At 50.3% G+C, this 26860-nt stretch overlaps 2 protein-coding genes and 1 non-coding gene across 13 annotated transcripts in view; 2 read left to right on the top strand and 1 right to left on the bottom strand.

Moving 5' to 3' along the window:
- The first annotated feature begins 51 nt into the window (after positions 1-51).
- Nme3 (NME/NM23 nucleoside diphosphate kinase 3) lies at positions 52-1181 on the top strand. 2 transcript variants are annotated; one of them, XM_028760989.1, is made up of 5 exons: positions 52-218; positions 333-427; positions 522-623; positions 698-810; positions 883-1181. In XM_028760989.1, the coding sequence occupies exons 1-5, from the start codon at positions 173-175 to the stop codon at positions 998-1000; spliced, it is 474 nt and encodes a 157-aa protein (XP_028616822.1). In that variant the 5' UTR covers positions 52-172; the 3' UTR covers positions 1001-1181. The 2 variants fall into 2 exon arrangements, with proteins under 2 accessions (XP_028616822.1, XP_028616821.1); XM_028760988.1 differs by having other exon boundaries at positions 297-427.
- Positions 1182-1187: 6 nt separating this feature from the next.
- Mapk8ip3 (mitogen-activated protein kinase 8 interacting protein 3) overlaps positions 1188-26860 on the bottom strand; it is a 38147-nt gene continuing 12474 nt past the window's right edge. Inside the window, exons 5-32 of one of the 10 annotated variants that reach the window (XM_028760976.1) lie at positions 23801-23824; positions 21964-22015; positions 18261-18507; positions 17352-17454; positions 16248-16366; positions 13028-13039; positions 11138-11195; positions 10607-10759; positions 9955-10036; positions 8970-9100; positions 8707-8763; positions 8449-8619; positions 7696-7822; positions 7070-7165; positions 6794-6952; positions 6071-6236; positions 5311-5493; positions 5044-5233; positions 4810-4929; positions 4643-4723; positions 4491-4558; positions 4200-4348; positions 3862-4033; positions 3535-3648; positions 3374-3412; positions 3094-3273; positions 2850-2999; positions 1188-2774 (exon numbers count right to left, since the gene is read on the bottom strand). In XM_028760976.1, the coding sequence (XP_028616809.1) occupies positions 2653-2774; positions 2850-2999; positions 3094-3273; positions 3374-3412; positions 3535-3648; positions 3862-4033; positions 4200-4348; positions 4491-4558; positions 4643-4723; positions 4810-4929; positions 5044-5233; positions 5311-5493; positions 6071-6236; positions 6794-6952; positions 7070-7165; positions 7696-7822; positions 8449-8619; positions 8707-8763; positions 8970-9100; positions 9955-10036; positions 10607-10759; positions 11138-11195; positions 13028-13039; positions 16248-16366; positions 17352-17454; positions 18261-18507; positions 21964-22015; positions 23801-23824 (3325 nt within the window). In that variant the 3' untranslated portion in view covers positions 1188-2652. Of the gene's footprint in view, positions 2775-2849; positions 3034-3093; positions 3274-3373; positions 3413-3534; positions 3649-3861; positions 4034-4199; positions 4349-4490; positions 4559-4642; positions 4724-4809; positions 4930-5043; positions 5234-5310; positions 5494-6070; positions 6237-6793; positions 6953-7069; positions 7166-7695; positions 7823-8448; positions 8620-8706; positions 8764-8969; positions 9101-9954; positions 10037-10606; positions 10760-11137; positions 11196-13027; positions 13040-16247; positions 16367-17351; positions 17455-18260; positions 18508-18970; positions 20377-20421; positions 20548-21870; positions 22016-23800; positions 23825-26860 lie in introns of those variants that run through there. The other 9 variants (XM_028760981.1, XM_028760975.1, XM_028760977.1 and 6 more) reach the window with 9 other exon arrangements.
- Positions 23123-23195, top strand: LOC114615298. The gene has a single exon (XR_003710452.1). It is a non-coding gene; the product is annotated as a small nucleolar RNA SNORD66 (small nucleolar RNA).

Below are 26860 nucleotides of genomic sequence, written 5' to 3'. Positions count from 1 at the left end.
TGTATGGAGCAGGGTGCCTGGTGCTCCAGTACACTCAGGCAGGTCTTGGGCGCTGTGACGGCGCTTTGGGCTCAAATGTGCTGGGACTGCAGGGCCCCAGGAGAGCCCGCGCCCAGAGGTCCTTTAAGGGAGGCCCCTCCCCCTTGCCGCTTGGCCCGCCCCATCCGCCGCCATGATCTGTCTGGTGCTGACCATCTTCGCCAACCTCTTCCCCTCAGGTGAGCACCCAGGCGGGGCGGGGCGGGGCCGAGCAGGGGGCGCTCGGTGGGGCTCGCCTGAAGTCAGTACTCCCGCAGCCTACAGCGGCGTGAACGAGCGCACGTTCTTGGCAGTGAAGCCCGACGGCGTGCAGCGGCGGCTGGTGGGCGAGATCGTGCGTCGTTTTGAGAGGAAGGGCTTCAAGCTGGTAGCACTGAAGCTAGTGCAGGTGTGGACGCACAAAGGAGCAGGCGGATCCGGGAAGGGAATCCGGGCGGGTCTGGGGTTGGGGCCCTGGTACAGGTCGCTACCCCTCCCCCTAGGCCTCCGAAGAGCTACTGCGGGAGCATTATGTCGAGCTGCGCGAGAGACCCTTCTACAGCCGACTAGTTAAATACATGAGCTCTGGCCCCGTGGTGGCCATGGTAAGTTTCCGATGACCTGCAAGGAGAGGGCAAGGCCTTGGGAGCTCTTATCTTGCTGACAGCAGCCCCTGCAGGTGTGGCAAGGCCTGGATGTCGTGCGTGCTTCGCGGGCCCTCATTGGGGCCACTGACCCAGGGGACGCCATACCGGGTACGATCCGTGGGGATTTCTGCGTGGAAGTTGGCAAGTAAGTCTTATCATCCACCCTGGCTACCCCTCATCCTTCTCCTCCCCCTGCTCACTTGCCATTCCCGCACAGGAATGTGATTCATGGCAGCGATTCGGTGGAAAGTGCTCACAGAGAGATTGCTCTCTGGTTCCGTGAGGATGAGCTGCTGTGTTGGGAGGACAGCGCCGGACACTGGCTCTATGAGTAGATGTTACTGAAGTCAGCATTACCAATCTGGAGGTTGTTGGTCTTCTGTGATCTTCACAGAGCTCAGCAGCAGTGACAGTGCTGTGTGGGTGCAGGTCCACCCAACCTAGTCTGTCCAGGAACAACCACTCCCATATCCCACCTGTATTTCCTTTCATAATAAACTGCAGAAAACCCTTGTGCGCTGGTGCAGTTTCAAGACAAAAGTAGTGTTAAGACATTTATTACATACAGAGCAGATATGTGAGTTCACTTGCAAGGCCAAAGCCTGAGGAGAGTTGCACTGGCCCCTCCCTCCAGTTGCACCCACCCAGCTAACCCCAGTCACTTCACACTCCTGTGGGAACGGACAAGGGACATACATCACAGTGGAGAGGTGGCAGGGTGGTGGGGAGAAGCCTGCAGCGGTACATGGCTGCAGCTTGTTGTGGCCAGATAGGCTCAGGGGCAGTGCCCCGATCTGTGCTTCTCTGGTGGGAAGAGTGCAGTGGAGGCCAACTGACTCTCCTCAGTGCCCTGAAGAGTAAGGCCAGGGCCAGGGCAGAACCCGCTTCCACACACTTGCTTAGAGTTGTGCCCCTCCTGGCCGGTCCTCAGCTCTTCTGGCCTCTGCCTGGAAGCCTCTTGTCAGTTGCTCTCCAAGGGAGCAGGCCACAGCCCGCAGCCCTAGGCACTTAGTACGTGTCCGGGAGCTAGGCTCCCTTGGAGCCCTGTGCAGGAGGCAGGCCTTTGGAGCACACCATCCTCCATTAACCTGAGGCTAAGCCTGCATCCTAGGACTGACTCTGGGGAGACCAGGGCCACCCTTCTTCCTGAGGCCTGTGCCTGCCCTGGCAGCCTGAGAAATTCTACCCTTGGGGCTTCTGGGAGGGGCAGGGCACTAGGGTCTTGCTCCTCTAAGGTGAATCTTGTGCCCAGGAAGAGCCTAGGGGACACTGGTCTGTGAGGGGTAGACAATCTTGGGCTCCCCTGGGTTACTGGATATTTGTCATCTTTTGAAGCCGCTGCCCTAGGGAGGCTGGCCCTGAGCGTTCATGCCAGGTTCCTAGGTTAAGACCCAGGGTGGGGGCCAAGGGAATGTAAGTGTGGAGATGGGGAAAGCCCAGAGAAGGCTGGCTGGGGCCCAGGAATCAGGGCAGCCCTAACATTGCTTCTGGGCAGAGGATGGTGGCTAGGCCTGGGTCCCTCAGAGAGAGCAAAGGGTTGGAAATCAAGAATCCCTTCCTCAGGGCTGCATGCAAAGCAAGTAGACTTGGAGAAGACTGGCGGTATGAGGCTCTTGCTCCTGCCAGGACTGGTGAGGATGGAGTGGAGCCAGGGCCACCTGTAGGGGCTTCCTATAGCCATTTTGGTCCTGCCTTGCCCTGAGGGTCCCCTGGGACTTCACACTGGGCTGGGTGTTGGGCCAAGGCCAGTGGCTACTGGAGAGAGTGTCTCAGAGGCTCTCTCCTCCCTGATGGGAAAGACATCTGTTCCTGCCTCACTCCCCAAACCCTGCTTCACCCCTCTCTAACAGCTGGGGGCTGGACCTCAGGCAAAAGCTGCAAGTTGAGAGGTTAAAAGGGGATGGACGAACCTGGCTGCCCCAGGGAACAGGCAGGGGGACAGGCAGGTAGGGTCCTATGTACAGTTGGCATCAGGCAGGACAGGGTCTCACTCAGGGGTGTAGGACACCTGCCACACGATGATGTGGCTGCGCTCAGCCTTGGACAACGAGGGCTTTGTCTGGTTCACATCCCCGGCACCTTCTTCAGTTTCATCATCCTCTCCATCTCCTGGAGAATTGGCAGCCATGAAGAGGACTCCCACATGTCCACACCAGGGTCTACCTCTAGTCTATGCCTACTTACCAATGCGGAAGTCAATGTAACCTTCACCACCACTCAGCACCAGTGCATTCTTCAACTTCTGGCCCTCGGCATCTGCAGTGGGTGCAGCAGGCCCAGGGCCCTCTGAGGGGCTGTCTAGCACACTGCCATTGAGAGTGGCCAGCACATTTCCTGTCATGGGCAGAGGAATCAGGACTGTGGCATCCTAAAAAAATCATAGCTACTGTAGCACAGTGGGCAAAGTGGGTTAAGATCAACCGTGTACCTGGCACAGAGACAAAGAATTTAACAGCATCACGGTGCCCGTGGAAGCAGAGCTGAGCTTGAGCCATGGAGCAGTAGGGGATGAAACTACTGGCAGCCTTGTCACTGCTGTCATCCCCATACACATGGATGACCCCCCCTGGGCGGGTTCCCTCCCCAGACGTTGGCGATGTCTTGTTGGCTGGGAAAACAGGGACAGGAGGATTGGGCCATTTTATTTCTGCAGGCAGCTAGAGATGGTGAGTACTGGGGGCATGACTGGGCAAGTACCCAGCACTTACCTCGGAGCCCTAAGAGCTGGCCTCGATGCAGGACCACAGCTGGGGAAGAGAGAGAAAGGAAGGCTGAGCTTGCCAGACAGCAGCTCCCAGCGTATCTATTCTGGGAACCCTTACGCAGCTGCTGCTTTCTTGACAGATGTCCTCTAGGGTTGGGGACTTACTCTCAGTTAAGGGGATGGAGATGACAACCCCATTGCCAGTGCCCACCCACAGGCGGTTGCCTGCAATGAGTAGGGCTGTGATGCGCACGAAGGAGAAGCCCAGCTTGCCGGTACCTGGGTGGGACAGGAAGAGGGGTCAGTGCAGTCAGTGATGGGTGCTTTTGCTGGCACACCCCCTAACATGGCATCTTTATTTAATTTGTATTGAGGTAGGCCCTCATATAGCCAAAGGTTGACTCAAACTTGACTATGGAGCCGAAGATGAACCTCCTGCTTCTACCTCCCAAGTGCTGAGATTATAGGCATGTGCCACCATGCCTGACTCACCCAGCATCTTGCTAACATAGGGCTCAATGTCCACATCCTGCAGGTGCTGGTGGGTGTGGGCATGGTAGAGCCGAAGGGTAGAATCCAAGCGAATAGAGACCCACACTCCATCCCCGATCCAGGCCAGCTGCCGTACTTGGCTTTCCCGCCTTGGGTGGGCATCGAATGATTTCTGTGAGGTAAGGGCAGCCAGTCAACAGGGGTGGGTAATGGAAAAGTAAGGGATCTGTGGTTGTTGTGATCTGATGCAGGTTCCACCTTAATGACACACAGCCTGTCCCAATCTCCAATCTAGCAAAAGCCCTACCCCACTCTGGAGGTTATTGGCTAGCACTTGCCTCAATCTGCATTGTCTTGGGCTGGATGACATGCACCTTGTTCTTGTAGCCACACCAAACTCGGTCATCCACAACAGCCATGCAGCGGATGGAGTGGTGTGGGTGGCCCAGGTCCATTAGGTGGTAGTTGCTCAGGTCCCACTGGCCATCTAGAAAGACCCCAAGACACCTGTTCAGGTCTGCCTAGGATCTATCTCTGCTCACAGGGTTGGTGTGGAGGACCCATTGCTAGGCTCAGGATAGACCCAAGAACCCCCTAGTCCTGTCTCTGCAAGGGCCACTAGGCCTTACCCTCTCCACGATGGAAAATAGCCAGGGTCCCGTCTGCAAGAGCTACCAGCACTCGGCCTTTGACATGCCTAGAATGGTAAGTCAGTGAGGTAGGATGAGGTTGCTGGGCCCTTGGGTCCCTAACCCCACCCCCCTCAGTGGGGGCCACATACACCAGGCTCAGCACAGAGTCTTTTAGCTTGATGGAGTGGAGACACTTCTTCCAGTTGGCTACCGCTGAATGCACGTAGAGCCTGCAAGAGGGCAGGTAGGCAGAGCTTACATGGTTCAACAAACCCTTCCAGCACATCCCATGTCTTGTGTCTTTGGCTTTACCTACCAGCCATTCTGGGCTCCTAGCCACATGGTAGGTGCAGCACTACTGGTAGTTGCTGAGGGCTCCCCACTGGGCTCCACCTGAGGCTGTACAATGCTGCCATCAGACTCTGACCCATTTTCACTGCAAGAAGAATGGTAGCTGAGGCTGCAGAGTAGGTCACAGAAGCATATGCTGATCCCTGTTCACCTCACCATCTTTCCCTCCACTCATCTGACACAACCTAAGAGAGCCTACCTGGCAGGCTGGGTGCTAGAGGATGGGGTGGGTGCTGGGTCAGTAAAGACATGCTCTGTGAGGGGCCCAGGCCGGACTGTTGTTGCTTCTGACTCGCTGGGACCAGGTTCTGGGACCTCTGTGGCTTCTGTGGCTTCTTCTGTGGATTGGGATGGGTTGACCTTCCCATTGGAAGTGGCTGCCACATCCCCTGTGGAAAGAGGAGTAAGCCTGGCAAAGTGGAGGAAGAGGAATGTGGGGATAGGGAGAAGATGATCTAGAACTCACCCTGCCCCTTGTCCAGTACTGGGGTGTCTCCTCGGGAGGAACAGTTGCTTCGTGGGACATTGCAGCGGGTAGCACACCCCACCAGGGTGATGCCAGCCAGCACACCATCAGCTCCTGAGTCTTCAGGGTTCATATCACTGTCTAGGAACATCTCCCCAGGGGGATAGTCACTGTCGCTGGCAGCTGGGGGAAAGATTTCCAGTGTATCAGTCCAACATGACAAAGCTCCATCTCCGTGAAGGAAGGGGAGACAGGAATTGCCTACATAGCTGGCTCTGCTCTCAGCCAGCCTAGTCACACACAGCTTGCCTGAGACTCTCAGCCTAGGGTCAAGCACAGGTCAAAAAGAGACTACAGAGTGATGTTCTGCTCTATCATATGAAAGATCCTGAAGACTCCGAGGAGTAGAGGCTATCCCAGCAAATAGGTTTCAAGGAATAGAGGCTATCTCAGCAAATAGGTTTCAAAGCAGAGACATGTAGGGCTCTTAGCACTATTCTGGGGCTGGGTGAAAAGATCATGAGGCTGCTGCTAAGGGGTGAAGCCAGGACCTTTGCCAGTACCCTGGAGAGCGTCCTCCTGGACACATGAAGTAAGATATACTCACATTCCTAGCAGGTCTCCAATCCCTACTTATTCGATATGTCCTACCTGGCTGAAAAGGAAGAGCTACCCGCCTCGAGCACCAGCTTTGCAGGGCAGTCCACAGGCAGCAGTGCCTGCTGTTGGACAGCACCTGGCAGTGGGAGCCCCAGCTCACCAGGAATGCTGGAGATACACAGGACGTGGGCATTGCAGACTGTGAACTGATCCACAACTGTGCCTGGTTGGTTGGCATCAATGATCACCACCTTGCTGGTGGTCAGGGTGCTGGTGAGGATCCATACCCGACTGGAAGTAGCATCCGCCTCAGGGGCCTCCTTTACCTGTTTCAGAGCATATCAGGGGGGAATCAAAGCTGATGTTTGAACTTGGTGTCAACATGAATCAGGGAATCTCTGGGACTTCCTAGGATCTAGCTTTAAATATGGCATCAATGGATGGTTACCCTCCCCTACAGCCCACAGAACCCTATCTTGATGGTTCATTTCTAAGAGGAAACTATGAACTTGGAGAGGCGACTCTCATGGCCTGTAAGTCAAGCTGTGACTGTGCTCTGGGCTTCATTACAAGCCACTGGGCCTCTCCTATGAGCAGCCCTCCTGCTGCCTACTTTACTACATGATATAAGGTATGCCTGGTTCTCCCAAGCCCTCTGTTACCAAGGGCAGTAGACAGTCCCATTGCTCCACAGGCTAGGAGGAAACCTGGACTACAGAGAGGTAGCAGTGGGTATCTTAGATGCTGCAGCACCTGCTTCCTGTCTAATAGAGGAAAAGGGATGCACTGTCACCAAGGTGTGGTCACTTACTGCCAGAACCTGCAGGAAACTATCTAAAGGCTTTATATAGGGTAAAACCACACTCTCGACCTACATACTGACCTTCTTCTTCTCAGGTGATGGGTGGGTACTCTTGGGTTCACCTTCTCCTTCCCGGTCGCAGGTCAGAGGGTCGCGACCTGGTGCAGGCTTGGGTCCATTGCTAGAGTCCTCTTCATTTGGTTTCCACCCACTCAGGTTGACACCAGCAGCACACCACAGCTGCGAGGACAGGGCTGTGAGGTCTTGGTGCAACAGCTTCCACGGGCTACAGTAATGGAGACTACCCTTTGTCCAGGTTTCCCTTGGGGGCTTCTGAGCAGAGTCCTTGGTGCTCACCTTTGTTGAGGGGTCCTTCTCCACCAGAGGGCGACAGTACACAGGGACAGGCACATTTTTCATTCGGGTGTCTTCCTGGCCTCCATTGGGGCTCAGCTGCAACAGAGTGGGAGGTTCTGTGGTATGAGGTTGAGGGAGACACCTTAGCCTTCAGAAACCTCAATCATTAGTTGCCTATTGGATTCTGGTACACAGTGCACTGGGTCTGGCTCTGATGGGCCTCTGTGCTGCTTAGTTTTTGCCAACATGACACAAGCTAGAATCACCTGGGAAGAGGGAACCTCAACTGAGGAACTGCCTTCATCAGATTGGTCCACAGGTATGTATGTGGGAGGTGATCCTGGGTTGTGTAAAAACACAAGTTGTATATGCAATGGAAAACAAGTCAATAAACAATGTTCCTCTGTGATTTCTGCTTCAGTTTTCCTTGATGATGGAAGTTAAGTCAAATAAACCCATTCTTCACCCAAGCTAGTCTGGTCAGTGTTTTAACAGAAAGCAAACTAGAATACCCTCAGAGTTACAGATCCACCAACACCAGGTAGGAGATGGGCGCCTCCTGGCTCTGCACTACCACTGTGCCCTTCTCACAGCATCCCCTCCATACCACCCTCTGCCCCAAGTACCTGCTTGTACTTGGCAGGCAGGCTCCACCCACAGGCCTGCAGTCTCCCGTCATCATTGCGCACATGTTCACGAACCTGGCGGTACTGCTCCCGCTTCTGCTCCCGCCGGGCAGAAGAGGTGCAGTCACTGAGTGAGAGGAATGACGGGTTACATCTGTTCACGGTGAGCCGTCTCTGTGAGGCTGGGGCACCCAGACTCTCACAGGTCTTCTGGTAGAGTGTGCCATGCCTCACAGCCTGCCTAATGCTACCCTTGCCTTTTCTGGAACAGGGGGTACTATTTGACAGAAGGTAGCTTTTCCCAATTATGGCGTGTGATCCTGTGCTTAAGAAGTCATTTCCAGCTGTTCTAGAGGTCTGTTCTGTTATGGGCAGCAACTGTGTGACCTAGGTGAGATTACTGGTAGTTACAAAAATGGCAGCAAGAAGCTTAACTAAGTGTTATGGGCAGTGCTCAGACCCTAAGGTCATACAGAGGAGGTAAGAGTATTGTGGGACCCAGCACAGTCTTCAAAATATAGGAGAATGGTTCCTTGAAACTGCAGTCCCTGCTAAAAGACATTTAGACAGAACCTGAGAACTAGGTTTGCTGGGGGTAATGGACCTAGAGAGAAGCTGTTGTCTTTTCTGTTCCTGATAACCTCTGTCCCACAGTACAGTATATTAGAACTTCAAGTATGGAGTAGTCAGACTTAGGACACTTGGCCTCCTCCCCTTAGTAGGCTGGTGGAGCAGGGGGCTAGGGATACCTACTCATCAGGGAAGAATTCCAGGGGTCGGCTGCCGGCTGAGATCTGGCACATAGCATGGCTGCGGCGCTGGCTAAAGCCAGCTGCAGTGGGTGACTTGTAGTGAATGTTCACCGATGGGTAGGACCGCTTGGCTGGAGGGGGACTGGATGAGGAGCTGAAGAGGCGGCTAAAGCTGCCATGGAAACACAGGTAAGTGAGCCAAGAATGGGGCAGTAGCAGGCTGATGAAAGCCTCTCCTTCCCTAGAGCACCATACTCACAACTGCCAGATGGTAGACTTCTTCTTTTCCTGGACCGACGGGTGCTCCCTTGATGCTCTGTAGAGAAAAGGAGGAGCTGAACCAAGTGACCCTTGAGCCCTCCAAACTATTCCAACACTCCGGGGAAAGGAAGTGTGGTGGAGGGCAGCCAAATCCCATGGTCTGCTAAAATTCTACCACCCTAGCTCAGGCTAGATCCAAGCACAGCCATGAACTTGCACAGGAAATGTCAGGGGAAACGCTGGGGGGGGGGGGGGCCACACCTGATCATTTCAGTCCACCTCACGGCCTCCTGCAGCTCCATGAGGCGCTCCTTGTACTGGTTACGTTCCATGAGCACTCGGGCCATCTCCACCCTTGTGAAGCGTCGGCGCTGGGCCATGGGGATTTTGTCCTGCAGAGGGGGAGAACATGGTTCCTCCAATGAGAAACAGGAGGATAGTCAAGCATATATGGCTTCCTTCTGAGGAGTCTACCACCTAGGTGGGGATAGAGCTGGGACAAATGATGGTAGGAATGGCAGGGTAGAGTGTCAGGGTAGCCAACATGGGGTTTGACACTCTTCTCTCCAAAGCTGCACCCTGAGCTTGAACAGGATGAACTTAAGGGAGTGGGGACAAAGTGCACAGGGAGCAGGTCCTCCCTGCATGGCCTCACCTACCCAGGATCTGCTTCTGCCTATGCGCAGTAAAGAAGGTGGAGGCCTGGACTAACCACTCTTTCACAATCCACATTCTCACCTCTGCTAGACTATCCTGAGATGGAATCTCTACATCATGTCCCAGTGACTGAGCAGATGAGCAACTGCTCTGTTATAAGGGACCCAGTCTGTTCTCTAAAGGCATTCTGTACAGGGGGACAAACTGCTGCCCCAGACATGATTTTGGGAAGTGAGAGGAAGTGCAGGCTCAGGGTTTGGTTGCACTGCCCAGGCTGCAGATGCATACCAGCAACACCTGGTGCCACTTCTGCAGCCTCTTTGGTAACAAAAAAAAACCTACTGGGACTGCAGAAGGGATCAGTAAGAAAGGGAACAAATGTGACCCTGCCTCAGTTTAGGGGGTGGGGGGTGGGGGAGTCTGCCATAGGAGAAGTCTGATGCCATCAAGTCTCTCAATGGAATGGGAGAACATGCACTGGCGTTAAGAGGTCACAAGTCAGGGGTGAGGAGGGCCCAGGAGAATAACCAAGTCTAGGAAGCCCCGCCATGCCAGCCCACCCATGCCCACAGGTTAATAGTAGATATACCAATTCTGTACAGAGATAGCTGCTTACATCCTCCACCTCTTCTCTGGGCTCACGGCGGGCGGTTACTGCCTCTGACTTGACTCTATAGGACGTGGGAAAAAGCAGGCAGGGTAAGAGCCCTGCCAAATGTGTTTCACAGCCCAGACATTTGGCTGCTCTAATCAAAATGCGGGCGATCCAAGCCCAATAGAGAGTAAATCAAGCTATCCTGGTGGGTAGGCAGGTAGTTTCCAGAGGCCTTCCCTACACTGCGCCTCCTATTCAGAGGGACTAGAACCAGGATGCAGCATTTCCAAGACCTTGTGGCTTTGATCTTGGCTGATCGGAGGGCTGTGGAGCAGAGATATTTGATCAGCCCTGCATTCCTGAATGAAGAATGGGGTAAGAGCTGTAGCTGAGGATGGCCCCAACATTCCCAGAAGGACAGCACTCTGTACCTGGTGAGGGCACAGAGGACTTGAGAGGAGACAAAGGGGGTGGTCAGACAACAGACCTACCTAGTGGCTGGACCCTGAACAGTGAATACACAAAGGTACTAGGGAAGACAGGCGCTCTTAGATGTTAGAAGTAGACACCTGGCTTTATTAAAGACAGAGAGGAGAGGTGGCAGCTTGGACACCCAGTGCAAAGCCCAAGTCTCTGCTGTTCTTACCTTTTCAGTTCTTCTTCAAGCTCTTTGATTCGGTTCTCCAGCTTGACTTTGGCTTGCTTGGCTGCTTCCAGTTCACCCTTCAGCACCTCCTGTTCTCCTGACAGTTGGTCAACCTTTGCAATGAGGTCATTCTTCACCACATTCAAAGCATTTCTTTAAAGGGAAGAAAGACGAGGGCTTAATGAGAGCCCATGTGCATCCCTTTTTTGACAAGGACTTCTATTTGTTTTATTGTGAGACAGAGCTTTGCTATGTAGCTAGCTTCAAACTTGTACTTCTGTGTCTGTCTTTTGAATATGAAGAGTGCAGGCCTGAGACACACCCTTGCAGGCACATCCTGGTCTAGAATGAGAACACTTGTTTGACCTGTGCATCAAATGGAGTAGTCATCCTCGCTGAAGGTTCCTTACAGTAGCTTTTTAGAGGAACCACTCAGGAGTCCTATGGGTTCCTACTACAAGGGATGGTAACAGTCATGTTTTAGGGGCCATCCAACCCTGGGTTGGGCCCGCTGGTACAGAGGATGCTTACTTTGTCTCTAGAAGCTGTGAGTTCTCCAGTAGCAGGTTCCCCACTTCTTTGCCCATTCCTGAAACAAAAGATAGGAAAGTTTCCCTGAGTCTCTCTAAGTGGACTTTGTTCTATTGAACCTACCTCTGCCACAGAGTAGCAACCTTCCTGGCCCTGTGCCTTGAGATGGGAAGGGATGAGGGTTTGATACTCCCACCTGCAGGGTATTTGGGCTGCAAAATGAGGGGCAGTCAGACCGGGAGAGGTCCCTGGCCTCAACTATAGCCAAATAGGAAGCCCTGGCCCTCCCTGGGTTCACATTCAGAGGCCTAGAATATTCCTTTCAGCTGGCTCCCAACAGAATTCAGACTTATAGCAGAATGGGCCTGTGAAGCCCACTTCACTCTCTGCCCTTAACAGTACACCCAACTCCTACTGTATGGTTTACTCACAATCAAGGCCTTCCGCTGCCACCCACGGGTAAACAAATGTTGGGACTGTGACAAAGGACAGAGATGGCACAGAGAAAACCTTTGCTCCAGGGATGATTTATTGCAGTTGCAGCCCGCCATGAGGTTACACATGGGTCTGGTAGGACCTGGCCTTAGCAGTGGGTTCAGGAAGTATGTAGAGGGAGCAGATATGAAGACAGGAACTTTTACTGGGGAACTGACACAGCCCTTCCACCAAAAGACTAAGTTCTCTCTTATAATCTCCAAAGTACCAGGTTTAACCCTCAGGTTAGCCTTCATCTATATTTTTGCCAGAAACAGCAACGGCACGGTGAACTGCTAGTCACAGAGCATCCTGATGCCCGCTTGGACCTCCTTTGCTTCAAACAAGGACCTGCTTTTCCCTGGTAAGCTAAGAGGGAACACCAGGTGCAAGGTCTGTCCTGGGCCCATGGATCCTCTCAGAGACTGACAGTGGTTTGTCCATGGTGACCAGAAGCTTGGAGGGAAGGCCACCTCCCACCCCAGCTGAAACAGAATGGAAAGATGGCACCTCACCCCAAGCCTGAGGTACCTGGAAACCCTGAAGCCCCCTCACTGCCACTGGCCCACAAAGCAAAGGGCTCATGAAGCATGAGAAGATGTTGGATAGAGAGAGGAGGCCAGAAAGAGGAAAACAGACACTTAAGCAGGGCCTTGGCCTTACCAAAAAAATCATCGCGCACTACGGGAGCATCCCAGTCCCACAGGAGACGGGCAACGGGGCAGGAGGAGGGAGAAAAAAGAAGCGTGTTAAGCCTATGTAGACAGCAAAGTAGAGGATGTTGGGGGCCACTTCTGGTTGGGTTAGAGTTGGCAGCAGAGGGGACAGAAGGGCAGGAGGTGGGATAAAGCCAGGGATTCCTGTGAAATTTTATCTGTGGCAACAGAGCAGACAGTCAGAGGAAACCACACGAGAAGCTGTGCCCAGGGGCTTGGCTGCCATTGAACACACTAAAGGGCCATAATTAGAGGGGCATGTGGGCCTCAGGGCCTCAGGGCCTCCTGTGCACAGCAGTTCAGCATGGCCACCCAGGTGGACTACAATTGACAGGTGCCTGCCTCATGGCACCTTTAACTTCTGGGATGTGCTGTCTTATGTTCCTCATGACTCTGTAGATCCTTCAGAAATAGCCCTTGGGGGCCTTTTTAGGCTTGCAGATGGGGGTCATATATTAAGAACCTGTCAGTGGTCAGTGGAGCAATCCCATCTGGGCATTTTTGGCAGTAGCAGCTTGGGAGCAAAGCACATGGCTATAGGGGTTAAGTGGCCTGGAGCAGCCAGACAGAAATCAGTGGTCAGTGTGCACAACCCTTGGTGGCGGTCAGTAGCAGGGGGGAAGAGTCCCACCCCCTGCTTCAGCTGCTCTCCACAGTAGAAAGAGGGGACCACATGGAGACAGACAGGAAAGATACACACCTGAGAACTCCCCTGGGCAGCGTCCAGTGAAGCAGAGACAGGAAAGGAAGCAACAAAGATCAATTGGTGACTGGAACCAACAAATAAATTATTAAAAAAAAAAAAAGCAACAATGATTGAGCCATTCCTATGTTGATGGGCACAAAAACCAAAACTACAGCAGGTCCAGGATACATCCCATCCCACGGATACAACCCTAAAGTTGTAACCCTGCCTTCCTCTCCAAGGGACCTAGAGGACCCAGCTCTTGTTCAGCTCTGCCAGACATCTGTAGCACCCAGTGGTAGGCTAGTGCCCAACAGACCAATTCCTGTAAAGAGAAGGGTGTGTGTGTGTGTGTGTGTGTGTGTGTGTGGCAAACAATACCAAGGAGGCCCTCCAGAGTGAACAAGCCCTGCTGGCAGTGAATACAAAGAGGCCCTGACTTGTCACAGATGTGCACCTGGAGATGGATGGGTTCAGGGGTCTCCTGTTCAGCCCAGTACTTACAAAAGTCCAGGGGAGGAGGACATGACCTTGTGTGAGAGACATGAAAATGATAAGAAGGAAATAAGGACTCTACTGTGAAGAGAAAATGAATCAGAAAGTTGGGGGTGGGGGCGGGGGTGGGGGCGGCTGGGGACATGGAGGGCTATGAACAGACCTCACTGGGTATAGGCCTCTTCAGTACAGGGGGAAAAATGGGACTAAAGTAGGAAAACACTTTGTCTCCAATAAGTTAGAGGATAGAATTCTGTTCTGCTTGTACACTTCCCAGGGAAGTACACAAAATGTTTGTCATGGAAAGCCAAATAAGGCAGAGTACCAGCTTAGAAGTAGCACTCCTTTGCTCACACCTCTCTAGACAGCACCCTATACTATCTGCCCCTCACCCCCACCCCAGAAGCTGGTTTGGTAACCGGGGCTCTAAGCACCTTGGGTGCTGTCCATAACTGCCCATCACCATCTGCTCCTGCCATACAAAAGGCAGCCACGATTCTACGTGAGCACCAGGCACTGGGTGCAGTCTCACCAGAGGCCTGTGCAGAGCTCCACACAGGGAGCACACACACCAGCTTGATGACTCATTTCACACTCACTGTTCATGAGCCATGAAGCTGAGGAGTTCTTATGTGTTTGAGGTACCATCAGTGGTTTTCTAATTTATCCTTTGCTGGTTTTCTATTGTATTTGATTTGTTTCAACGGTAAAGAACACCCACACACATACTTTCTCGTCTTTTTCTTTGGTTCTAAGTGCTGGGGAGCAAACAGACTTCTGCTAAGCATATGTTCTACTACTGAACTACACCCCAGGAGCACACACATACTGATTATCACATGTATGAACATTTTCTTTGATGGTTTTGGTAATGTAGAGACCTGGCTTATAGAAATATTCTTTAATATTCTTCCTTAGCTCCATTCCCCTTGTAGTTTTGTTTAAATATTTGATCAACCTGGAATTAATTTCTGTTTTATAAGATCAGGCAACCATCTTATTACAATATGAACTGAAGCTCATTTTTGTGTAAACATCTCTGACTCATCATCCTCTTATACAAGTGTGTCTACTTCTCAAGGAGAGCCCTCTCTAGGCATCTACACCCGGTTACTACATGGAGTAGTCCACTATGAAAGAATGAATCTGAGCACCAGCAGAGTGACACAGGTTGGATTCTCTCTAGCAAGGGAGTTGCCTGACTTCTCTGAGGATCAGCTTCCTGACTTGAATATGGGGAACATATTGCCTCACCACTAGTGTGTACTCTGGTGTTCCCAGCAGACAGTGCAGGCAGAGGTGGCATGATACTTGTTATTCCTAAAACATCCATTCTGTGATACGTGTTTTCCTCAGTATTTCTGAAGCCTTACATGGATGCAACAACTGGCAGCTGATTTATTCACTTATCTAGTTCTTTTACATCCCACCCCAGTTGCCCCTCCCCATCCTTTTCTCCTCTCAGTCTCCCCCACTTCTCTTTTTTCTGTAACCGAGCTTCTTAAAATAATGTATGTTGGTACTGCTGGTGTTTTATGTTTGATACATACAGTGTATGCCAGGGAAGATACCTTTTTAGTTCCTTCCTAGCTGTGAGATACATGGAGCTGAAAGGCAAGCCTCCTGGGAAGAGGGCTCACCACTGTAATCGTAGCTGATGACCATCTACTGACGTAAGCCTGTGCCTGTGAGATCACAGCCTCTCTCTCCTGCCTGTGCGGTGTTCATGTCTCTACATCTACACAGGCTGCTCGGTGTGCTTATTCACTGTATCCTGCTGTCTGTGCCGCATCGGATGACTGCGGCCACAGGCCAGGAGGGCCCTTGGGTGGGTATCCATCTAAGTAGAGAGACAGATCCCAGCTCATGCCCCCAGAACTCAATCACCATAGTAAGTCATTTGTCACTGTAGTCACAGATTGTACAGCAGTGGTCCTGTCTGAGCTCCTTATGGCCATCTGACTTCCTATTTCCACGGGGGGGTGGGGTGGGGGAAGGCTCTAGAACACCTGCCACCAAGACTGGGTATCATGGCAACCTTAGTGGTTACTGTCCCACAGAAATGAGAGCAAAGTAACACACGGGGAAGGATTCCTCTTTGTTGTGTGCCAGAATAGGACTCTGATGTTTGCTGCCCCAGAACATACTCCATCACCGCATGTCTGCAGGAGTGGTGTCAGCTACATAAAGTCACACCCTGGCCACTCAAGGCACCTCACAGACCATCCCCTGTGCCCGTGCTCCCGTGTGTCTGTCTGAACTGCCCACCCTTCACTTACGTGATGGTCCTGTGATGCCTGTGGAGCAGTGGAAGTAGTAGAGTCCTACGCATTCTGCTTATAATGAATGTGAAGGCCTGTGGGAGAAGCCTGCTCCCTTCCCTAGCAAGGAGAGGTGTGACCCTGGAGAAACCCAGGAATGGCTGCCATAGCTGTGTGCTAGAAACAGATCGAAATTCTGAGCTTTTCCCAGAGCATGGTGTGGGCCCTACTCCTAGCACTTAGCTGCCTATAAGGAGCATCCAGTGGATACCAAGTGCTAGCAGTATGTCTTTGTGAATAAATTAAAAAACCATAAACTGGAGACTTTAGGGAAAGTTCAAAAAAGGAAGAATTTACTTCAGTAATATAAAATAAAAGTCCTCAGCCCAAAGGAGCATAAAACCTTTCCTTTGTTATAACTAACTAAATAAAAAGACCAACATGAGTCCAAGTGTCAGAGAGTTATGAGTTGTGTTTACCTAGGAGGTCAGCTCCCTCGTCCACATCCCCGATGACCTCAGACCCTGCTGTAGATAGTTCATGATACAAGGAGTCAGTGTTGATTCCAAAAGCTTTGTTTACGATTCCCTGGGTTGGGCTGTTGGGATACATACATAAAGAGCAGTTAGGAACAGCCCTGCTGTACTACCTGACAGCAACCCTCCAAGCTTGTGTTGAGCTCTGCAACTGAAATGTCTCCAGAAGTCCCGACACTAAAAGCATATGGTGCAACTTTAGGAAGTGGCCTAAGAGGGAAGAAAGAAGGCTGCAGAGGGTATGTATTTAAAGGTATTCTCAATTTTAAGGGTTCTCAGCCGGGCGGTGGTGGCGCACGCCTTTAATCCTAGCACTTGGGAGGCAGAGGCAGGCGGATCTCTGAGTTCGAGAGTTCGAGGCTAGCCTGGTCTACAGAGTGAGTTCCAGGACAGCCAGGGCTACACAGAGAAACCCTGTCTTGAAAAAAAAAATTTTTTTTTTAAGCGTTCTCAATTCTGGAACTCCATGAAACAAGCAATTCTCTCACCATATGCTTCCCTCATGATATACTGTGTTACCACAGGCCCACAGGCTAAAGCCCTGAAACTTCTAGAAATCAACCCCCGTCTCCTCATCATTGTTTGTTTATATTTATTTAGCTTTTTCAAGACAGGGCTTCTCTGTGCAGTCTTGAACTTAAGAGACTGCCTGCCTTGCCTCCCGAGTGCTGGGATTAAAGTGCTGTCACCACTATCTGGCGAATCTTTCTTAATTTTTTTTTTTTTTCGAGACAGGGTTTCTCTGTGTAGCCCTGGCTGTCCTGGAACTCACACTGTAGACCAGGCTGGCCTCAATCTCAGAAATCCACCTGCCTCTGCCTCCCAAGTGCTGGGATTAAAGGCGTGCACCACCACTGCCCGGCTTCTTTCTTACTTTTTAATTGATGATTTCAAGTATTTTTCCACAGGGCTAGGCAGCCAACTGATAAACATGTTCACTGACAATCCTGCAATGTGGGTACAGACATGACTGGGATACAATGATACCCGCTCTCCCCACCCCCAAGCACACTGAATCCCTCATCCAGAGCCTGGCTGAATGAGCACCTGCTTCCTGTGCGGTCTAGACGGGTTTCTGGACACACATCCAGCTCTGGGGTAGAGTCGATAATGTCCTGAACATCAGACCACTCATCACTGCTGCCCATACCTAGTACAGAACACAGAAAACCTTGTGTCAGCAGAGAGCCTGAAAACTTTTGCCTTATTCATGAAAGCTTCCCAGGCCTGCATCTACAAAATTCATACTAGTTTCCACTAGATATGACTGTCAAAAAAGGGTTCTTCCCACACTGGCTAGGTGGATGGAGACTCTAGTACTATGGGAGTCTAGGGAGGAAGGCCTGTAACAAATAGGTATGTACTGCTGAGGGAAGATCCCACTCCCTGCCTGCCCTGTTTAAGTTTCAAAAATGGTTTTTTTCCTTTGGTAACTGGATCTCGGTCGCTTGCGTGTGCTCCCTCCCTCCCCCCTCCCCCCATCTCTCTAATTTCAAGCACCCTAGGCTAATCTTGAACTCCTAATCCTCCTGCCTCTACCTCCTAAGAGCTGGGAATTACAGATGTATACCTCTGTGACCAGCTTGGAGTTTGGTCTTTAAGGAAGTGATCAAGTAAAATGAGGCCATGTGGTTCACCTCACTCAACAGGTGTCCTTACAAGATTAGACATGCTGTGAGGACACAGGGAGTTGGCCCTCTGTAAGCCCAGCAAGAAAGACCTTAGGAGAGATTGCCTGTACCTTGGTCCTCATCTTCCTACCTACAAGACAGCTATTTAACCTGCCTACCTGTGGTACATACTTAGAAGCCTTAGCTATTGTTATCTGCTCAGGCTAAAATCCAAAGAGGAAGAAACACCTCTCTGGTGTGGACAGGAGAGGTGGTAGTGAGCAGCAGGTACCCGACCTCTCTCCAGGGATGGGATGGCTGGTGGGATACTGGGCAGACTACACACCGATACTGACGTTCCGCATCTCTTGGGTGACCTGGACCTCCATGTTACGGCTGTTGCGCTTTTCTCGGGCCCGCTTGTTGTTCTTTGTGACACTGCCATAGTCCCCCAGGGGCTGTAGGCTCTCATTGAGTGGCGTGACCGCTGCTGAGGGCACGGAAGATGTGGGTGTGTTGGACTTGGTACCTGTAGTACTGGGTGTTGCAGCTGCTGAGGACTGGCCTGACTCAGACATCTCATCATTTGGACACTAGAGCCAGAGAAAAAAGGAAGAACATCACAGCAGGCCACAGTGCTGTGATTAGAGAAGCTGCTGAGGCCCCGTGGCTGTTTCTCTGCTACATGGTTACAAACAAACAACACTGTGCCCACCTGTAGAGGCAGGAGTCTCCTTTTGGCCTAGTTACTCCTGAACAATGATGCTCACCCATAGCTGCCTGACTTCCCAGAAGCAGCCACCACCTCACTGAATGGAATTTTCAGCTTATACCTCCATAGGACAGTCCAGCACAATTATGAGGGTTATGATGCTACACAGAGGACATGGTCGAAGACAAAGTGGGTGACCTTTGCAGCTGTAGGCTAGTCAGAAATCAACGGCAGACTAGCATGGGACAAAGGGCTCCACCCAGGGATAAGGAAGTTGCTACCTGGCACTGGATGGCCAAGTGTGCTGTACACTAAGCTACTTTACTCCTCCTCCTCCCTCTTACCATTTCTAGGTCACAGATGCACAGCCCTGGCTGAGGACAGTGGTAGAGAGGGACAGTGTTTGACTCTATGGCTGGGACCTCCTCAGGAGGTCCTGAATGCTTCTGTCACACATCAGCTGAACCAAAGTTTAGCCCTGAACAGCAATGCAAATTCTGCTTTAATAAAATGGGAACTGTTCTGGAGGAAATTCAGGCTCTTAGAGAAGCCAGCTGCTAACCTTATAAATCTTGTGAGGGGAAAAAAGGCACTCAACTGAAGGGTACAAAACAAGAAGCACACATTTTATTCTTGTGCTCTTTCCTGATAAAACTATTAGATACTCTCAATAAAAACTGTCCCCAAACATTCCTCTATTAATTAATATTGACAAATGTATGACATGTGACTCTGAGTAGGTGGCCTGGCTATCCCAGGCAACAGCTGCCCTTCAGATCCCACTGCTTGTCTGTTGTGAAGGCCAAGGAATTGACTAAACATCTCAGATATGCACTGTCCTGAGTTCAAGAGTTTTGCTCCAGAAAGAGGGCATGCCTTCAGAAGAATGTTCTGTTGGTGAGGCTGTTCACCAGGGTGTAGTGAGGAAAAAGTACATGGCTCTGTACAGAGCTGGGTAAATGCAGAGATATGAACTCAATAGTGTGCATCTGGGTCTCAGAGATCAGAGCTGGCTCTGTGGATGCCTTTGCTCAACTCACTGGATCACTGTCAGGCCCTAGCATAAGTCTCTCAGTACTGGACACAGTCACGTCTTCAAAGGACAAGGTTCTGGCTTTATCTACCAAGCTGCTTTAGTTCTAAATAAACAACTGTGCAGGGGACGCTCGGCAAAGGACAGCTCTCTTGTCAGCATTCGATGGTGTTCTTGGCATCAAGTGAGTGCAGCTCAAGGATGCTGCTCTGTATCCTATAGTGGCCACGATGGTCCATAGCCAGACACAATTCAGTCCTAGCCAGCAATGCAGAGGCAAGAACCTTTACACTGGCATGCAGTACAGCCATCTTGGAAATGGCGCTGTAACAAAACTGTAGCTCTGTATTTGGATCCAGCTTCTGCCCAGTATGACAAGGGAGGAACATTTTTTTCTTCATATCCTTGTGAGTGCCAAAGAGGCAAGCATGGTTCACATGGAGCCTTTGAGAGGTAGCTCTCAAAAGACTTGTATTTGCCTCTCTTCAGAGTCATCCAGGTGCCTTCCAGATGTAGATGAATGCTGCCGCCACCCAGTAAAGGACAAAAAAGAAATTCCAAGCAGGCCAGGAAGAAGCCAGAGGTATGAGTCCCACTCATTTCCATACCTCCTTTTACAGTATCCACGTTCTGTTGCCTATCGTGACACTTTGGTAAAAATGGGGGCATTTGCCCTCTGGCTGTGCCTCCCCCAGTGCCCCGCTCTGTTATCCTACAGGGCCACACTTACCCAGGGGATACACCCCCCTGGCCACCACTTACCTAGGGCAAACCTCTCAACCTCCTAAACATCAACGGGGAGCAGTGACCTCCAAATGTATTGCAAAGAACCCACACTCTTAGCGGTCATTCCTCACCATGAGTAGCCACAACTGTTTGGTTAAAACACTACAGTATATAAAAACAAAAAACAAAACAAAAAACAAACAAAAATTAAGAAATTAGAAAAACCTTAAAATATGGAACATGAAATAAAAAGAACTTAATGTGTAATCACTTTTTAAAAATGAGAAAAAAAACAAGTAAAACATACAACAAACTAAAACACAAAACATTATGGTTTAAGAGAGAAAAACGATTTCAGACAACACAGTAGAGACAGAAAGACATGGTAAGAAGAAAAGCTGGTAAAGCGTGGGCCTGAGTAGGTGCCGAGAGCCAGGCTGGGTCAGGCACAGGCTCCCATGGCATTCTGAAGTTCTTGTAGCTTCTGCAAATGCTTAAAGGGAAGCATTCTCACAGGTCTGCTGTGAGGGAGACTGAGCGAGCAAACATGAAAAGGTAGCACAACGGCAAGGCCGTATCTAGATGGCCAGGGATAGGAGAGCTCTTATGGGTCTTGGTGCCTTCTTCTTATGGCACATACACTGGCAGGACAGTGAGAGGGCAACAGCACCTCTGTCTTGCAGATACACTCATTGCCTAAAACAAGAGTAGAAGCAGTGGGTCACTTTCTGACAGAGCCAGCAGCATACAACAGTCCCTGGAGGCAAGCTGGACACAGGAGGACAGTAGGCCAAGAGCAAGAGCACAAAATTTCAGAAGCCCTGAACTCATCCATCAAGTCCAGAGGCTCAACAGCATGTGTCCCCCCAATTCCCTCTGTGAGGAACTTTTACCAGACCAAAGGGCACCTCCTCCACCCCAGGAAAGCAGTCTCCATACACACCCACCCCTTGTACAGAAAGTGACCTAGAACCCTGAATGAAAGACCTGGCCTTTTCTGGGCTCCATGTTTGGGGTGCATACCTGTAGGTGGTGGTATCTCCCTTCTCAGCTTGTGGCTGAGGAGCTATGGCCAAAGACAAACAGAAAAGAGCCCAAGGCAAGAGCCATCTCATTATCTACACCTCCTCCAAGTAGAAGCCTCGGGCTCTAGATACTGAATGCACTCTGGCTGGCATCTCGGCAAAGATAGGCATGTATCTGGGGATATGTTCGGTTGTTCAGCCTTAATAGACAACTTCCTTAGCTGCAGAGTGGCCAGAGAAACTAAGGGGGCTATCCTAAACTCACAGGTGCTAGTGTGAGTGTGAGGTCACACAGAGCAGGAAGCTCATGCATCCTGACACCCCATCTCTGTTTCTTTTCCCTGTCTCATGTCAGGGGATGGTAGACTAACTCAGGGAAAATAGCAAAGACTGGAGTCCCCTGAGTGGACAAGGAATACCAGTAGTTTGGGGACCCTCACTACACACACGGCTACAAAACCTGGTAGCTGGAGCTGGACTGTAGCTGGCCGAGGTCACTCAGGTGCCAGTGGTCCCCCGCAGGCACGAGCTTGCCCCCCATCTGTGCACGTACCATGCCATCAGCCAGGGGGAAGACATTCAGAGAGGTGGGACGCTCCTTCCTGCTGCAGTAGAAGAGAAGTAAGCAGAGGAGTGGATGGTTAGATGGTGCTATGAGAGAGTCAAAGTCCATCTCTTGACACAGAGATACTGTCTATGCTTAAAGTGGCATCCTATACCCAGCCACTAAGTATCATTTCTACACATGTGAGGGTGTGGAAATTTTCCTTAACTAGGATTTATGTATTTTCCCCTTCTGTCATGCTCTAATTTAACATTTTAATTTAATTTAATTTTATGTGTATGGTTGGTTTTGCCTACTTGTATATCTATGTACATGCATGCCTGGTGCAGTGGAGGTCAGAAGGCATCAGATTCCTTGATTCTAGATTTACAGATACTTGTAAGCTACCATGTGGGTGCTAGGGACATATCCTCTGGAAGAGCAGTCAGTACTCTTAACCCATCAGCCATCTTTCTAGCTCCCCTATTTTGTCTAATTTAAACAGAAACAGTGTCAGAGCTGGTAATCCTAAGGCAATGCCAACAAGAGCTTTTTCAATATTTATTGTTTTAAAGTTCTGAATATACGTGTGTAGTGTGTGGATATGTGTATGTGAGTACAGGAGCCACCTGAGTCCAGAAGGGAGTATCAGATTCTAGAGGCATAGGCAGTTGTGAGCTGCCTCATGCATGTGCTGCTCAGAACAGAACTCAGGACCTTTGGAAGAGCAGTAAGTACTCTTTGGTTTTTTTTTGTTTTTTTTTTTTTGGTTTTTTTGAGACAGGGTTTCTCTGTGTAGCCCTGGCTGTCCTAGAACTCATTCTGTAGACCAGGCTGGCCTCGAACTCAGAAATCCGCCTGCCTCTGCCTCCCAAGTGCTGGGATTAAAGGCATACACCACCACTGCCCGGCTTGAGTTTGCTTTCTTATTGGCTTGTCATGGCAAGGATAGAATCAAAGAGGCTGGGTGTTTCATGTGGGAAATATTGGTTGGGGTTGTGGAGGAATGCTCAGGGCTGAGGCCTCTCTAGAAGGTACTTGTCAGTATCTGGCTTGCATGATTCTTTCACATAGGGTTTGCTTGGCCTTTTAGCATCAAGTAGAAATAATTCAGATGCTGCATCCCAAAAGAGTGAAGAGTTTGTCTCCATGAACTTCCCTAGTTCAGCTGTACTGACAATATCCCACAAGTGCCAAGTCCCTGGGCCACTGAGAGGGCAGCACAATGAGGGACTGAGAAGCCAGCACAGCTCACTAGCCCTGCCTGTTCCAGCAGGCTCCTAGCCTCCTTGACCACATTTTGCCTCTAATAGGGAAGACCCTTGGGCCTAGTTCTGCCCCATTAAGCACTCTTACTTATGACCGGGGTGAGAAGCACATATTGTGTTCCTAGGCTCTAAACCAATGATGTCTCTCCCACTCCTCTCCTCCAGATGTTACAGGATGAGAAAGGGGAGTTGGCTCTTGTTTCAAGGGATGGAACGACACACACACTGCTGATGATTAAATCCACAGTTTGAGATGCTTCTACTGGCCTACCACCTACCAAGCCAGGGCACTGGAGTCAATGGCATGATTTCATCTTTGATAAGGGCAGACAGTTCTTGAGTGTGGGGTAGAACCTGGAACCTGAAAAACTCAAGGAACTCTGCCAACTACTGTGCGGCCATACTAGGGTATGCAGCAAGTCTGTACTTCCTCAGTCTTGTGAATGTGGAGCTGCAGAAGGTCATCAAGAAAACTGTGATTTCAATCAAAGCCATCACTATCCTAATTCTTCCCTCAGACAACCCCAATCCTTGCAGTGACCTTAGCACTGCAGTGGACAAAGACCAACAGGCTTTACCTTTTCCTCCACGACTGGCGAGGACTGCAAGCAGCAACAGACACAATGGCCAGCACATAGCAGCGACAGCACAGAGGACAGGACAAGAAGACCACATTAGAGGATGAAGGTCACACTGGCTACTGTCTATGCATGTGTTCACAGTGAAAGCACGTGCATGACGATGGTGAGATATCTGGACCCCATCATGTTTTCCCTCTATATAAACAATAGCTATACACAATATCTACAGGAATAGACACATGAGGTACAGATGCTTATGGTTTTGATAAAAAACCCTAGGATGTGACCTATTGAACAGGTAGGTGGGTAAACACAGGGCTTATCACAAATATCATGTGCACACAGGACAAGAGCACAGAGACACATAGGCTCCCATGCACATCTGCAGCAATGGTCCAAGAATAGCAAGTATTGGAGAGTTCACTGAGTTCATTCCAGACATACAGATTCTGAAAAGCATGCCAGGAGTGCAGGAAAAGGCCACATGCATTACAAATGGCCAGCAGCTCAGACTCAGGAAGAATAAAAATTTTATAAAGTCCTTGTGGGGAACTGAAAAAGTGTGACCAACTTAAACATCTGACCTAAAGGACATAGTTTCCTCCTACCTCATCTCAAGGGCAGTGCATCAGCAATGCTGAAGTATAGTCCCTACTTGTGATAGTGCACACATACTCGGGATAGAGGAAGGGTTCTTTCTTCACCTCAATTAGCCCACTATTTTGGGTCAAAATAGTTGCTCTCTGTGCCAGGGGCTCTGCACTACCTTGTTGTCAGCTTAGGTTTAGAGCATGGGAGAAATCTTAGTTTCTATTTAACTACTCAATAATGGGAAGGAGAATGGAGTATATGGGTTGAGGAACTTCAGAGACACTAGCCAGGGTGGTGGGAAGAGCCCAGAGGTGAGTATTCCCTCCCCCATGCTCCACATCCAGTCTCCATAAGCCTGGTAACAAGCATCATTCTTCTAAACTGAGACTAGCGTGTGCTAGCAATGGGGTCAGGAGACTAAGGCAACAAGGCTGCTTATTCCTTGGCCGTGGAGACCAATGGGCAGATCAGGTCATATCTGATCAAATACTCAACGGTTTGAACTCAGTGAGCACTCTTCCTGATTAGGCTGGAAAATCCCATTTGTCAAACAACAGAAAAGGCCATGGAAGCTTCTTGGGGTTTCTAGAAGGCATAGAAAAAGCCTCTCCTTTGCACCACCACTATGAGTGTCACCCTTATTTTTGGCACGAAGGGTACTGTGCTGCCTAGAGAACACAGGATGGCCACAGACAGAGGAGACTCACAGATCTACTTCTCATGAAACATGTCAAGGGCATGCTGGTTCTCTTAGGGAAGAAAGGACAGGAGGCAGTAACAGCCTAAGGGCCCTAAACTCCTCTCAGGTAGGAAGCATGCTTCCTACAGCCTGGTTGCCTGGAGATGGAGAAAAAAATCTGAGTACAGGAGAGAAATCAAAGGTACAAGGAGAGGCTCTGGATACCTCGCTGGTGTAAAACTATGGAGCCCACAGGAATACCTTGGTAGCAAGCTTCTAGACGGGCTTCCATCCCTTCATTAAGTAGATACCCATAGGAGAGCACACTCTGCCTGAAGTTGAGGTGTTTCTTTTCCAAGGAAAAGCAGGTAACCTAATTTGGCTCATGGTGATAATCAGAGCCTCCAGAGGTAAGCTTCACAGCCTGCATGGTTCTGAACACAACCCAGCTTTGGTTCTGGCTTAGCTTAGAGGATCCTAGATTATCTATTCCTTCAGCACCACAGGACCTGGAGTACCCACCTGTGGCGTAAGATACTGGATACATGCAATCTGCAATCCTGGGTTTAGGTCACATTGCCTGGGTTCCTTTGATACATTAGGCATGTTTCTCCCACATTTTCAACTACAAAGCTGCTAAGAAATTCATATTCTCTCTCTCTCTCCCTCTCCCTCTCCCTCTCCCTCTCCCTCTCTCTCTGTAGCCTAAGTTACCCAGGAACTTACTATGTAGTTCTAGCTGGCATTTAACATGGATTTTCCTCCTGCCTCAACTCCTGAGTGCTCAGATTACAGATTTGAGCCACATGTCTTGCTCCATGTTCTCCTGAAGGATATGCTGGCAAGAGATTGCTAGAAGGTTCTAGGATGCTGTGGCCTTATACAAAGATATCAACCTCTCCCCCCGCCCCCAACCTCTATACCAGACTCAGATACTTCCTTAAAGATCACTGATTACAAGATCAGCCTGGTAACTTGGAGATCCTCTAAGGGAACAACATCACAGTTTGCAAAGAAGGAGTCTTCCTGGGCCAGCAACTAACAGTGTGCAGTTCAGTGCTTTTACTCTTCAGCTATAATGAACTCAGGGTTATAGCTCACCACAAGGATCCATATTGTCTTGCTAATTCTTGTAGTGCTTGGGATCTCTTCAAACTGTACACTGCCTACTTTCTGCTACAAGGAAGCAGCACCATGCCGAGAACACATACCCAGACCCTCCCTCCCTTCCTGAGGCTTTCACATGCATCTTGTTTTCTGGTCAAAGACTCTGGCATGCTGAAGAGGACAGCTTTGCCACACTCAGCCCAGAGCTGTATATCCTGAACCTTTTCATTTGTTGATACAGTGCACAGAACAGGCAAGGAAGAGGAATATGCAGTCTTATTATAAAGTAACTAGAGGCTTTTTCTGGTTCAGACCTGATTTCAAAAGCTTTAGCTGCAGGAATTTGGGACCACAGAGCAATAAGGTGATGTCTGGTTCAAAAATTTGTGGTTCTGTGTGTTCTGTCTCTTACCCCTCCCCACACTTGACAATGTTATCTCTAATCACTCAGCTCAATGGAGCTGCTGATGCCCCATGAGACCTCTGATACTTGCTCTCTAGATACCCTGACTCAGACAGAAAGTGGTAAGGAAGCCATGCTCAGCAGGATTCTTCCTGATGTTTGAGCAAAACCAGCACCAAATCCTGAACGTGGCCGTAAGAGGGACCTAGGGGTTTGGACATTATCCTACCATGCATGGAGGTACAGGGATGGGGCTGTGCAAGGTGGCCGGCCCATC

Source organism: Grammomys surdaster, unplaced genomic scaffold (genome assembly GCF_004785775.1).
Source record: "Grammomys surdaster isolate TR1022 unplaced genomic scaffold, NIH_TR_1.0 126612, whole genome shotgun sequence".
NCBI lineage: Eukaryota > Metazoa > Chordata > Mammalia > Rodentia > Muridae > Grammomys > Grammomys surdaster.
This window is presented reverse-complemented; position numbering and strand designations above follow the sequence as displayed.

Coding starts and splice junctions, on each gene's coding strand:
- Nme3 (XM_028760988.1), top strand. CDS start 173: ATGATCTGTCTGGTGCTGACCATCTTCGCCAACCTCTTCCCCTCAG. Junction 428..521: donor TAGCACTGAAGCTAGTGCAG/GTGTGGACGCAC, acceptor CCCTCCCCCTAG/GCCTCCGAAGAGCTACTGCG. Junction 624..697: donor CTGGCCCCGTGGTGGCCATG/GTAAGTTTCCGA, acceptor CAGCCCCTGCAG/GTGTGGCAAGGCCTGGATGT.